The following is a 14,167-nucleotide window of genomic DNA, read 5'->3' on the forward strand; positions in this document are numbered from 1 at the left end:
TTCGGAGTGAAAGAGCCAGACTGGGGTGGGGAGTGAGGAAAGATGAAAACCAAAGATAGCAGGGACAGCTCCACGTACTTCAACACGATGGAGGAGTTGACGTGTTTCCAGTTGGAGGAAATAGTCCAACTTTTTTTTTTTCATGCCAGACTGGGTAAGATGTGCTGTTCTTCAAAGGGTGGCTGGAAAGTACAAGTTTGTGGCTTTCGAGGAAGAGTCTCGGATGGACGAGGCGAGTCCAGGTGGAACGTGGGGAGTTGGATGGGAGGACGGGCAGGTGGGAAAAGCGTTCAGGGAACCTGGAGAGAGTAGCTAAGTCAGAAACTTCCTGCTGGGAGGTTTCCCCTCTGAAGGTGGGAAATGTGAGTCTCATGAAGGGCCGGGAGCCTCTGGGACCACACGCCTGCCTTGGACAGGGCAGTCAGTGGCTCTGGGAGAACATTCTGGCTCATTCGGATGACCCCTGGGCTAGAAACTTGCCGCAATGGACTCGTCCGCATTTGTCCTTCAGGCCAGTGAGTCAGCAGCCCCCGGGGCCCCCGCCCAGTTCCCGTCTCCAGGCAGCGTTTCCACCCGTGGGTCCCAGTGGACGTCCTCAGCCCACCAACTTGTTTCACACACAGTCATCTGAGCCGCTGTCATGTGGCAGCTAATTATAGTCACATCTGTTTGCAGCAGGACCACCAATGACCTGGAGGAGAAGTGCTGGGCTGCACCATCACTCCCTCTAGTTTATCCCACTCCCAGGCAAGGACATTCCACATCCACCCCCGCCAAGTGGGAGAAATGGAAGAAAAGAAATGAAAATGAGTCACCAAAATTGTACGATGCGGGAAACAGGAGGACAGAACTACCATCCCATGGCAATGGTCAAGCAGACATCCTCATATCCGTGTGTTGTTTGCTGGGAGCCCACCAGGCTCTGCAAAGTCATTTCTTAGTCAGACTACGAGAGATGCTGCGTATTCCAAGATCAGTTTGTTTCTCAAATGTTCATGCTCATTTGTTTGTTTTTTTTTTTGCCAAGAATATATCAACACTTGTAGTTGTTTTCACATTCGAGCAGAAATGTTTTGTGAGTCTAAAAAGTAGTGGGGACATTCTGCTTCCACGTTTTCCATGATTGACCGGAACAGAAATGTTTTACTTAACTAACTTCTTTTCTGTTGGATTAAGGATGAGAAATTATTTTCACATCTTTGGAATCACATCTATCTTACATTTATCGAAAAAAAAAAACCCCAAAAACGATGATGATAGAATAACGATCAAGTAAATGCAGGTGAAAGCACGTGGATTGTGAGCTCCTTGGAGATCGGTCACCCTTCAATCCACAATTCCAAGCATATTTTTGGAAGTTCAAAAATGCTGTACAAATGTAGGCTTTTAAGAAATTATTATACTACGATGTTTAGCTATAATTTGCTCTCTATCTTGTTATTAATTTTTTTTTTTGTTTTCATGAACAGTTTTGTTGGTTAGAAACTTTAGAAAACATTACGTAATAGTAGCTATAATAATGAGGTTTTCTTGTCTTTTACTTTAGTGGAATTCGTTCACACTTGTTAATATTTCATTTAATTTTTTATGTGTATTATCTGTAATTCTTCATCATAGTGTTTTGGATTTCTTTGGTTTTTTTTTAGTACGCGGGCCTCTCACTGCTGTGGCCTCTCCCATTGCGGAGCACAGGCTCCGGACATGCAGGCTCAGCGGCCATGGCTCACGGGCCCAGCCGCTCCACGGCATGTGGGATCTTCCCGGACTGGGGCATGAATCCGTGTCCCCTGCATCGGCAGGCGGACTCTCGACCACTGCGCCACCAGGGAAGCCCTGACTTTTGTTTTTTTTTTTTAAATTGGAGTATAGTTGATTTACAGTGTTGTGTTAGTTTCAGGTGTACAGCAAAGTGAGTCAGTTATACATAAACATGTGTCCATTCTTTTTTAGATTCTTTTCCCATGTAGGTCATTACAGAGCACTGAGTAGAGTTCCCCATGCCATCCAGCAGGTTCTTGTTCGTTATCTTATCTTGTTATTAATTGTTAAATCCTAGGCACACTTTTTGGGGGAGAGGTAGATTTTATTGAAGAAATGTGTGAAATCATAAAGACACAGTGTCCCTTATGTGCGTGGATCAGAAGCCAGGTCACGAGCCAGGACATTTCAGGAAACCTAGAAGCCCCTTGAGTGCTCTTCTAGTCACCAGTAGCCCCCTAGGGTAACCACTCTGCAACTGTATCTTGAACTTTATATAATCGGAATCTCCTGGCTTGTTCTTTTGTGCCCGGTTCCAGGTTGCTCGGTACTAAGTCTATGAGACCCATCTGTGTCGTAGCCGACCTTCCTCCGTGGGTAGGGGTCTCATTCCGTGAATCCAGACCACTGTGTTTTTATTCTGCTGTTTCTAGTTCGGGCCACTTCGTAGAGTGTTGCAATAAACATTCTTGAGCATGCCTTCAAGGAAATTTTTATTAAAGCACAGCAAAGCGCAAACATTGTAAATTCACAGCTCAATGAATTTTTCCACGTGTTACCATTCACCCTGAGCAAGCAGAGAATGTTCCCAGCACCCAGAAACCTCTTAGGCAACCCCACCGGAGGCCAACACTCTCCTGACTCTCACCGTGGATAGTTTCATTTGTTCTTGATCTTAATGGGGTGGGGTCATACAGTGTGTGCTCTCCTGTTGAAGTTTCTTTTTTTTCGTGATTTAAAAAAAAGTTATTTTATTGAAGAAGAGTTGGTTTACAATGTTGTGTTAATTTCTGCTGTATAGCAGAGTGCTTTAGTTATACACATACATACATATCCTTTTCCATTATAAGTTATTACTAGATTTTGACTAGAGTTCCCTGTGCTATACAGTAGGACCTTGTTGTTTATCCATCCTATTCAAAATAGTTGGCATCTGCTAATCCCAAGCTCCCAATCCATCCCTCCCCTCCTGTTGGAGAAGTTTTAAGGTTCTCTTTCAGGGCAATCCTCTCTGGGCAGGGGGTCCATGGAGGCATAGACAGCCATTTTGCAGAACCTCATGGCAGTAAATTAACATTTAAAACAAGAATTACCAAAAATAGCATACCCTAGTTAAAAATCACAAACAGGATGGGAATTAGGACATACATATTAAAATCTCCCATATATACTCTCTATTTCTTTATGATGTTTTAGTTTCCAAAAAGAGTGTGAGCTCATTGAGTCTTTTTTGGGGGGGAGGAGGTCATCTTTTATTCGCCATACTACCATCTTGGGAGTAATGATACAGAATTAAAAATAATAGAAATGAAAAGACCACACTTCAGTGGGATGTGATAAGGGCAAATGTTGTGAAGCGGTTTCGGTAATGACAGTGTATGACATGACTTTTGATGGACATCTGCCCGCATACCTGTGGGACAGGTGCCAAGAGTGGGACCAGACAGTGTGTGATGCTCAGCTCGGGAGACGCTGCCTCACCGTGTTCCAGAAGGGTTTTCCCACTTGACCCCCGACGCTGGGGAGTCTGGAAGCTCCACTTTTGGTTTCTGCATGCTTCCAATTTCTGCCCTAGTAGTCCTAAAATACATTTCTGTGTCTCTACATATTTCTTTAGTGGGGTAGATAATTATTCACAAGATTCCCCGAAGAAGGGCTAGGACCAGGAAGAAAATGGGGATCGTCCTATCACCACAAAACTATTTTGACATTTTGCACAGCGCAGAGAATGTGAAAAGGAATTTGAAAGATAAGCTGTTTAGACTTGGCCGAGCTCCACTTGTCCCTATTTGGCGGGATGTGAAACACATAGAAATTGTTACAGTGGGGATGGTAAAGGTCTGTCTCCCTTCGGAAGCAGGAAAAAATTCAGACAATTGAGGACTTCACTCTGTTTAACTCATTTCAAATATGCTTTCCTGCGGAAGGTATGTCACAGTTAACAAATTAGCATGAGTGGGCATTCTTACTCTCCCTCTCCCTCTCTCTCTCTCTCTCTCTCTCTCACACACACACACACACAGAGTAATGTGGCAGTTGGCTTCCTTGGTTAACTAAAAAAGTCTCTCTCTAAATGGAATTAACGAGCCTCCCCACCTAGAACTCACTGTAATGTCGGGAAGAGCTTTCTGTCAGTCTGTAGATCAGAGAAAGACCGGAAACAGACTTTATTTCAAATGGACCCTCGTCACTCCCCTTCCGTCTTTGGCACTATACTGTGTATCATAAATCTTTGGGAATGTTTGGAACTTAGCATACTTTATAGCATTAATTCTGCTGGTTTGACTCTGGAAATTTTTAATTGGGGCATGAAAGAAGATGTGAATAACATTCATTGTTTTATCCTATCGTGAAAGGTATAAAAATACTCGCACAGAATAAAAAAGGTATTCGACTTAGGGATGACTTTGTTGTACATTTTGCATTCCTTTCCAATTGTACTATTTGTGGGCATTTAAAGTTGACCTCTGCTATTGAAGTTGTGTGTGTCCTACAGACTTCACTGAGAACTGATGTATTCTTTTCTGTTTCAAATACTATTAATTCAGGTCTGCTTCCATTTGGAGGGAATTTGTTATGCTCTCGTGGTAAATTATTGGCTGTCAAGTGTGATTGGGTTTTCATTAAGCTTTTCTATGGGTTTAGGGGTATACATGCTTTTCCCCCTGAGAAATTTCTAGGATTCTTTTACCCTCACTGGTCTGAGTGACCCGTGTCACTGTGGACCAGGGATGGTCTACTTCTATAAGATGGACCAAAAGACCTACAACTTTTTGACCTTTGGGATCTTTCGCCACATCCCCCATTTCCAAGTGGAGACTGTCTTCATGACCAACTTCGTCAGTCCTGACTGTAGGTTAAGTGAGCGTCTCCCGGAAAGAAGCACAGGCCTGCCTCTGGGGACTTTGAGCTGGTTTACTTGACCTTGCCCTCCGGGGAGGGGAGAGTGGAGTGTCAGTACTTCACAGAATGTACAAGTTCTTCCTGTTCTAGGAACAGATGGGATGGGAGCTAGCTGACTGGAACCCAATAGCTTCCAGACTTCAGACTTGTCCGCCCCCTCGGGTATGCAGCCAGGAGGGAGCCACTGGGGCCAGGGGGGCTGCCTTCTCTCTTTGGGTTTTGCTGAGAGGTCTGGACGTGGAATGTAATTCCTCAGGAAATCATGAAATTTGTGGCATGGCCTTTAGCATGTTAGGTCACCTGCAAAATCGTGACTCTGAGTAACTCGCCCTTTCAAATAGTAATTCATAACGGAGGGTTGAGACTTGCATTACTGAAGGCTTTTATTTAATGAGCTATTTCAAAACCAGACATTACACCAGATTGAAAAGGACACTCGGGACGTCATTGTTGTCCTTTTTATCCGCGCACCCCTGAGTCACAGCTAAAATGACTCTACATGCCAGGGTGATATCCATCCTGGGGCATTCTATGACAGCAGTTGTAATGGGCCAGAAGAGTGATATCTCAAAGTAGATTGCATTTAGCAAAGTAAATGTGCCTCTCATGATGTTTGTTTGTTATTCTAAAAATTAGGTTTTTTTTAAACAGAGCCATTTACATAAAATGCTAGGCCACCCAGAACGTGAAACAAAAATCATGGTCTAAAAATGCCTTTTGTTCTGAAAACTTGACCATCATTTAGATCTTCTTAGAATGATCAATTCTTTGGAATTGTCTTCTAGGGCCAGAAGGGATAATAAAATTTCCTATGTGAATAAAGCAGATAAGGAGGCATGAGTGTCTTTTGTCTGGGATTAAGAATTTATTTTTTTGCTTAATGTAAGCTGGTAGGGGCGGGGGGAGGGTCCTTTAATGGGGCCTATAATAAGACTGTAGTCCTTTTTCTCATCTCCGATTTTCCCCCAGTAGTTGTCATGACCTGAAGTGTTGTCCAAGGGAAAACTGCTGGATTGTTACCCACACACGCTGGGTGTGTTTCTGTAGGAAAAGCTCAAGAAACAATTTGACCTCAGCATCCACCGTTGGGGCCCTGTGACCTCTTTTCTGGGGTCCCCTGCAATTTAGGCAGTGGTCCCCACCCTTTTTGGCACTAGGGACCGGTTTTGTGGAAGACAGTTTTTCCACAGTTGGGTTTGGGGGAGCGGAGGGGGGATGGCTCAGGTGGTCATGGGAGCGATGGGGGGCTGCAGATGAAGCTTTCCTCACCGCCTGCTGTGCGGCCCGCTTCCTAACAGGCCGGGGACCAGGTACCGGTCATCGGCCCGGCGGTTGGGGACCCCTGAATTAAGGCATTTACCAATAGCTTCAGGGAACAGTTCCAGGAAATTCATTTTTATAACCTCCCTCAAACTGAATAAAGATGAGCTTCTGAGATTTTATCAGCATTTCAGAAGAGGAAACCTCAGAATCACCAACAGCCATTTTCAGCTTCAGACATTAGATTCCCACCTAATCTGAAGTTTTGAAGACGCCGTCGTTGAACTGTAGTTAGAAAAGTCCGTTAGCACCCTGGGCTGTTGTTGGGTTCCCCCAGCTAAGCCTGGGTGATGGGTGGACATTTCCTAAGTCAGTGGGTCTTGGCCTGATTGACTTTTGCTTCTGGTATCCTTCTGGATAACCAGCAGAGTGTAAAGGGCAGAGGTGGGTTTCTGGACCGGCTCAGAAGCAGGAAAGTTGTGGAGATGGGACAGTTGCAAGGAAGAGGCCACCCGGAGCCCAGGTGACTCGGGGCTGCCGCACCTGTTGCGTTCCCCTGGCCTGGGGGCTAACCTAGCAGTATCGGGCGGTTCCGGGGGCCCAGGCGTCCTCCAGAACCTCCCCTTTTCCCTGGCTGGTCTGGGGATCTGGAGCAGTCCCACACTCATTGCCGAGTTCCTTTTTGGAGTATTTTCCCACAGTGCCGTGATGTAGTTATACGTTGTGAGTTGACATACCAGTGTCACTGGGTTGTCTCCGATGCCCGTTTATTAATGTTTTAACAACTAGGAATTGGGGTAGATCGAACAGTTGAGGGGGTGTGTCATGGTTCAGTCAGTGATGTTCTTTATTTCCTGCTGTGGGTTTTACAACCGATGTGGTCGCAGGTGAAATTGTATCAGGCTGTGTGAGAGGCTCTGGGCTGTCCTCCAGGGGCTCCCGGGGTCCGGGGACACATACATGCAAAGGACTCTGAGAAACATGTGATAAGGGTCACAACAGATGCATATAATCCACATTTCATGCGCACCGGGTTGGGAGCAGATAGCCCTCTCCTGGGGATTGTTGAGGAAGGTTCATCCCCGGAGTCCCTTGGTCCTTTTATATTTGTGCATTTTGGATGAATTTCTGGAGCACAGGTTTGAGATTTTAGCCACATCTCTTTGGACAACTCTGAGTGGTCACCCAAACCCAGATTCTGAAGCAAAACTATGCACATGGATCAATCTACAATGTTAGGAGCTTATGAGCGTGCGTGCTGAGAATTGCCTGAAAGATGAGTCAGGGAAAGAAACAGATCTGTAATCTCTGGGGTCGGTTTGGACTGTTGTCAATTGTCTCCGTTTCCAGAATGTAAAATTAAGAACAGCTTACTGTCTTGGAGGCACTTGTTCGGATTTCATTTTATGAAATAAATATCTCCAGATGTAGCTGTTTTATGCAGAAGATTTCCAAGGCAGGGGAGCTAAGACTTGAGTACGTTGTTAAAAAAAAAAACAGACTTCACACGATCACGGTATTATTAATGGTATGGTTTTATTTTCCAGAAACTGTATTGCTGGAAGCAGCACTTAGATATACATTTTATCTCACACTTAATATCGAGCCACTAATAAACCTCATTAGCTAGATTATCAATATTCCTATCACACCCTCTTCCATTCTATCCACAATATCTATGTCTCTTTTGGTTTGGAATTTGGATTCTTCTAAGGAAATTGCAAATGTATTGAGCACCATCATATGTTTGTCTTTTAAAGCACTGGGAGTTTTCCATGATGGGAGTTGAAGTTGAGTTCGTCTCAACCTGGTCCTGGCGTGTTATTTAAAACTCCTAACTCAGTTTTCACGTCTGTAAATTGGGGATGGTAACGCGTATCTCGTTAAATAAGATGGTGGCTGATCGTTTGTTGCACCCGGTGGGCATTTGAACATGTTGTTTCCTTCTTCTCCAGCTCGTGTTACATACTTGGATTCTTTATCTTGTGTTTTAACATTAATTTAAATGTTAGAAATGAACTACAAGGAGGATTTTGTTGTGGAATGTTCTTTGATTGAACATTCCAGCTTTAATTGAATTAAAAATCAGTTCTCTAAGGCTTGGGCTGCTTCTTTTTTGTCCTTTCTACACATTTTTTTTTTTTTTTTTGCATGTATCTGTGTCTCTGGGGATGTGAGGGACGAAGCATGGACTCCTCCCCCGCCACTCCAATCTCCCGTGGTCTCAGGTCTGAAACTCCTGAATCAGAAGTGCGATATTTTCGTAGCCTTGAAGATAGGAGTGGGTTCCTGTTGTTTTATGGGGAATGGAGAGTTCATTTCTAAAAGTGTGACAGCCTTCACTTTTTGGACTGAGTGATGCTTTGATGTGTTCCACTCCCGGATTGCTGTTTTGTCTGTTAGGGCAAAAGAGATGGACCGTTGAACAAGTTGAACGGAGAGCCTATTAGAACAATTCCCAAGAGCCGTGCTCATAAGAAAAGGGTAGGGCTAACCCATAAATAGGTGAAGATGCCAAAATCATTTCAGTTCAGCTCCGGACTGCCATTTGCAGGTGTTCTTCTACTGAAAGATGTTTTCTCTTATTTCCAGGGTGTGTGTGCTGGCTCTGGCTGTGGGAAATGCGACTGCCATGGCGTAAAGGGACAGAAGGTGAGTAGCCCGAGCTCCGATGACAGCAGTCTCTCTTGAATTGCCATCACTGTGGAAGTCATGAGAAATGACATTAAAACAACCAAATAACCAGCAAGTCGTGTTAAAGCCTGATTACCGTTTCAGTAATTTCCCCAGAGCAGTACAAATGAAGCAAAACCAAACTCATCAGTATTTTTGAGGAATTTTAACTGCTCTTCCCCAAAGATTGTAATTATTGGTGGCAATTAACGTCAAGACAGTGATTTGGTTTATTTCCTTTTTTGACTGTAGAAGGAACAAGTATATTGGCAGAAAATCTGTTGAGTCAATAACATTCTTTGGAATTAGTGAATGAGAAGTAAACTCAGCCTTTTTCTGAAAAAAGAGAACATTTATATTGAACTCTAGAGCCTTCTCTTCAAATTAGAATTTTTAAACAATTGTAAGTTCATAACATACTTGTCTCGATTTATTTACAGAAACAGTAACTATTTATTGTTTCCCAAATGCAAAATTATAATATTTTTTTCTAAGCAAGTACTCTGCCTCTCTCTTACTTGAAGGATCACAGATCTGGGTAAAGATTATTTTCTCTTGAAGGCAGGCAGTTGTTTTGAGAGAGGATCCTTACCCGGGGACAGTGCCGCATCCTGTAACTGTCTGGGGGTCACCATGGAAACTGGGCGGGGCCGTGAGACAGCGTGGCCAGTTGGCCAGTCAGTGGGACCCACAGCAGCTAGGGCCATCTGGAACGGAGGGAGGGGCCGCCGTGGACCTCTGCCTGCTTTCTGGGACTGGAAGTGTCATTCAGCAGGGCCAGGGTGCAAATTCTTCTCTCCCTTCTGTTGTGCGTAGGACATATGGGGCCACAGACTCAGACTTTTGAAATTCAGCAAATTCTACTTTACAGAAAATTGTTTCATTTCTTTTCAGCTATTTGCTGAAGAACCAACATTATTCTTTTAAAAAATATGTTGACAGTGGGTGGCACTAGTGTTACCTGGATAGGTTTTTGAATAAATGAAGTATGTGGAAACATTTTTATGTCTTTCATCATCAACTTTATCAACTATAATTCATCTTCAGGTGCTGTTCCTCCTCTTACTTGGGAAGTTTTTCTAGCTAGTTCCAGGCTGCATCCTTGAGAGGAGAGGCAAGTCTGTTCATACCACAGATTCTTTTTCTGTATGTGTGTCTAACTTGAATTATAAGCACGCTGAACTAACAAAGAAATCCTTCAAACTACAAAAAGTGGAACTTTCAACGAATAGGAAATGGAGACCTGTATCAATACGACTCTGCTTTTCTTGTAACTTAAAGCATCAGGGCTCAGGCAGAGTCGGTGTTTCTCACTCGTAAAGAGAATGTGTCCATTCCACCCGCTTTCTTGATCTCCACTCCCCTCCATCAGCTGCAGACCTGGTGGCACTTCCCCAGGCCCTGGTGCTTTTCAGACTTCCTATTCTGGTCTTATGTTTTCTAGCCTGATTCATTTGAATTTTAACCAAAAATCTACCCATTGTATGTAACAAGGTAGATTTATCCAGGTGTAGCTTTCCAAATATTTTTGGCTGACTTCTCGACTTGACAGGGACCTGGCCCATGTCAGTTCAGAGCTGGCGAAGCATCGTTGGAGATGGCAGGTCACATCTCACTCACAGGGGGCATCTGACACCCACCCCAACAAGGAAAGGGTCTTTAAGTGTTTCTTTTCAAATTCGAGAATTGAGGAAGCCCTTGCTGTGGCCAGTGTGTCAGCAGAGGCTAGGTCTGTGCTTATCGGGGATACAGCAACATACACCGGAGGCCCTGCCTTCCACTTTGGCACGGGAAGGTCAAGGTGGGAAGGTCACAGGACCTCCGTGGTCCTTCCTGGCCTGACCTTGCTCCCTCAACTGTCTGCTCCATTGCCCACTTTGGGTTTTGTACCTTATTATTAAATAAAGACTATTTAAAATAAAATACTGGCAAGCTTTGGGTTAAACCATTCTGAATTTGTGTTTTAAAGGGCTGTAATTTTTTTTTTTTTTTTTTTTTTTTGCGGTACGCGGGCCTCTCACTGCTGTGGCCTCTCCCGTTGCGGAGCACAGGCTCCGGACGTGCAGGCTCAGCGGCCATGGCTCACGGGCCCAGCTGCTCCGCGGCATGTGGGATCTTCCCGGACCGGGGCACGAACCCATGTCCCCTGCATCGGCAGGCGGACTCTCACCAGGGAAGCCCAAGGCTGTAATTATTGAATGGATTCAGATGGCCTCTCAAAATTTAGGGGACTAGCTAAATGATTTAGTATTATAACCTTTAAACAGAAATCGGAGCTCTGTCTTTTCTCGCCTTGAGCATAAATATTTCAGGTCCTGTGGTTCACATAGCATGAGCCGGGAAGAGGGCCTTCCTCCCACTGAAAGAGGAAATTTTAAACTTCCACTTATTGTCTCGGACGTGATGTTAAAATAATCAGTTTAACGATGGGAAACACCCAGAGCTTGACTGAGCCGGGACTTCAGGTCTGGTTCCCTTTCTCTCATCCCAAGGTCAGATAACAAAGAAACGTATTCTTGGTTGGCACGTCAGCAAGAGAAATTGGTCTCCTCCATCTGCCACCACTGTTCTCAAAGTGGGTCCTGCACGTGCTAATCGGGTGTAAATGCAATAAATGAATAAAGGCTTGAGCATCACAGAATTTACATCGAGTGGTTCAAATCACAGGCCTGCTTTTTGAGCTACTAATGCCTGTTTTCGATTCTCATAGGAGTTATTTTGCTGTTCTCCAATGTGTACAAGTTAAACGAATTCTGACGTGCTTTTGAAAATAGGATGATAGAAGCCATATAACTCAGGGAGAGTTCAAATTACCTAACTGAGACAGTGTCAACTGCCTGAGAACTTTGGAAACCGTTGTTTCTGAGAAACGCCCCCTCGAGGATCCCTTGAACGTATTAGCTATTTAGAATCCACCAATGGAAATCGGAATATCTCCAGTATAGATTGCCAAATCCCTTTTGGCAAAGTCCTGCGTTCCATGGAGATATGATTAATTGACAGAATGTCTTATATTCTCCAGATATCATAAGCAAATATGAATGCATTAGATCATTGGTTGTTTTACAATCCCGTAGTTATCAGTATAGGGCTAGGGATCTTATTCTGAGTTCAACAGTTAAACTCGCTGAGCCTTTCGCTGGGTTTCAGTCTTTGCTGACTTGTTTATTTTCCCACTTCCCTGGCTGGCCACGCAGATCTTCAGATGTTTTCTCTAGGTAATTAATTTCGGCTGGTACACAGAGATGTCGTGTCTTTCCAGGGGCCTCAGCAGTGTGGGAATGGTGTCTCCTTAAACTGATTAGGGTTTTGAAGTCATGCCTCCTCAGAAAGGGCCAAAAGTTAAGCTCTTCTTTTTCTCAGTAACCTGATTTTCTCAATTTTTTGAGGTAGTGGGAAAGGCAACCTATTCCCAGGAGTTACTGCCATAGGCCGGGAAATGAACCATTGATACTTGGCAAAAATTGAGTTTGCACAAGAAGTCTTTCACATATTTTAACCACAGGAGCCCACGTTTCTGTAAAGCTTCCATTCTATTCTGTGACCCTTGCAGTGTCCAGAGAAGGACGCTTCAAGTTTCCTTGAAGTAAGAGATATACACACGAAATAAATAACAAGTTAAGAGTAAATGATCAAATTGCAGGAGAAACAGCAGAGAAAACAAGTGCTACAGTTGTCCTGAGAAGGGAGTGATCCCAGTGGCCTAGGACCATAAATAAAGGGACAGTCTCCTGGGTGAATTAGGTCATGTGTTCACTAATTCTTCAGACTCACTTGGATATAGAATAGGGTCATCTGTCACACAGCTGCAAAAAGATAGATGCTGAATTTAACTACACTGATCAGAGAAAACAGCCCCTGTGGCCTGTTGATAAATGCTACCATGGCAAAGGGTTGATGGTTCCTAACAGAGTGACTCTTGAAAGGGACTTTCCCAAACCACAGTCTTGGGAGCACAGAGAATCTTAATGAAGCAGAATTGTAGTATTTCTAAGGAATGATGAGAACAGCGTAGGTGTCTCATAGCTCCTCAGAACACTTTAACCTGCTGATACCCAGATCCTTGCCAACAACGTGGGGAAGAAACACATTCTCCTTTTATTTACTAATTAGACTGTCTGTGAATCACAGCCCCTCTCTACATACTCGCTCGTCAGATAGTGCCCGCCCAGGCTGCATTCAAAGCAGAGAGCTTTGAAAATGGAATTTCTGTCTCCTTGTCTAAAACACGCAGCCCCTCTGATTTAGAAGAGTTGGAGGTGTCTGTCCAGCCTGAAGTGATTCCGTTTCCGGTGCTGGAAATCTGGGGAGAAGCTTATGTTGCTTCGTGCCCTGCGCTGGTGCGTGCTTCTCTCTTGTTAGGGTGGATGGACTGTGGCTTCACCAGCCCTTTACCTCCTGTGTATATTTGACACAGTCGACAGGCATCCCACGTCGGACCTCCATGTAAGCCTGTCTGTCTGCATCTGACGTTGAATTATAACCTCTGCTTAGACACGGCAGATCTCGGCCAGAACAGAAACATCCCGGCTTTGGAGGGTCAGAGTGAGAAAGAGAAACGGGCTGATGTGTACTGACTGTGTCCCTTGGGCCAGGCACAGTGCTGAATCTTTTTTTTTTTTTTTTTTTTTGAGGTACGCGGGCCTCTCACTGTTGTGGCCTCTCCCGTTGCGGAGCACAGGCTCCGGACGCGCAGGCTCAGCGGCCATGGCTCACGGGCCCAGCCGCTCCACGGCACGTGGGATCTTCCCGGACCAGGGCACAAACCCGTGTCCCCTGCATCAGCAGGCGGACTCTCAACCACTGCACCACCAGGGAAGCCCGGTGCTGAATCTTTTTATGCTTACTATTATTCTACCCATTTTACAGTTGAAGAAACCAACTAGCTCAGGGCTTCTCAGCTTTGGCACTACTGACGTTGTGGGTGGGATGATTCTTTGCTGTGGGGAGTGCCCTGTGCACTGTAGGATGTTTAGCAGTATCCCTGGCCTCCACCCACCACATGTCAGTAGCTCCCTCCCTCCCCCAGTTGTGACAACTGAAATGTCTCCAGGTTAAGGCCAAATATCTCCTGGGGTTTGGGGAAACGGGGGGAGCAGTCTGGATTGAGAGCCCCTGAACTAGCCTACTGTCTTATAGGAAATAAGAGGCAGGCGGGGGCTTCCCTGGTGGTGCAGTGGTTGGGAGTCCGCCTGCCGATGCAGGGGACGTGGGTTCGTGCCCCGGTCCGGGAGGATCCCACATGCCGCGGAGTGGCTCGGCCCGTGAGCCATGGCCGCTGAGCCTGAGCGTCCGGAGCCTGTGCTCCGCAACGGGAGAGGCCACAACAGAGAGAGGCCCGCGTACCTCAAAA

The 14,167-nt window shown here is 45.1% G+C and overlaps 1 protein-coding gene across 1 annotated transcript in view; it reads left to right on the plus strand.

Annotated features, from left to right (window-relative positions):
- Positions 1-484: 484 nt before the first annotated feature.
- Positions 485-14,167, plus strand: part of COL4A1 (collagen type IV alpha 1 chain) — a 95,274-nt gene continuing 81,591 nt past the window's right edge. Inside the window, exons 1-4 of the mRNA XM_024754023.1 lie at positions 485-575; positions 4,708-4,830; positions 8,370-8,422; positions 8,734-8,793. Of these exons, the coding sequence (XP_024609791.1) occupies positions 485-575; positions 4,708-4,830; positions 8,370-8,422; positions 8,734-8,793 (327 nt within the window). The remainder of the gene's footprint in view (positions 576-4,707; positions 4,831-8,369; positions 8,423-8,733; positions 8,794-14,167) is intronic.

The sequence above is a fragment of the Neophocaena asiaeorientalis genome, unplaced genomic scaffold (genome assembly GCF_003031525.2).
Source record: "Neophocaena asiaeorientalis asiaeorientalis breed wild unplaced genomic scaffold, Neophocaena_asiaeorientalis_V1.1 scaffold684, whole genome shotgun sequence".
Lineage (NCBI taxonomy): Eukaryota > Metazoa > Chordata > Mammalia > Artiodactyla > Phocoenidae > Neophocaena > Neophocaena asiaeorientalis.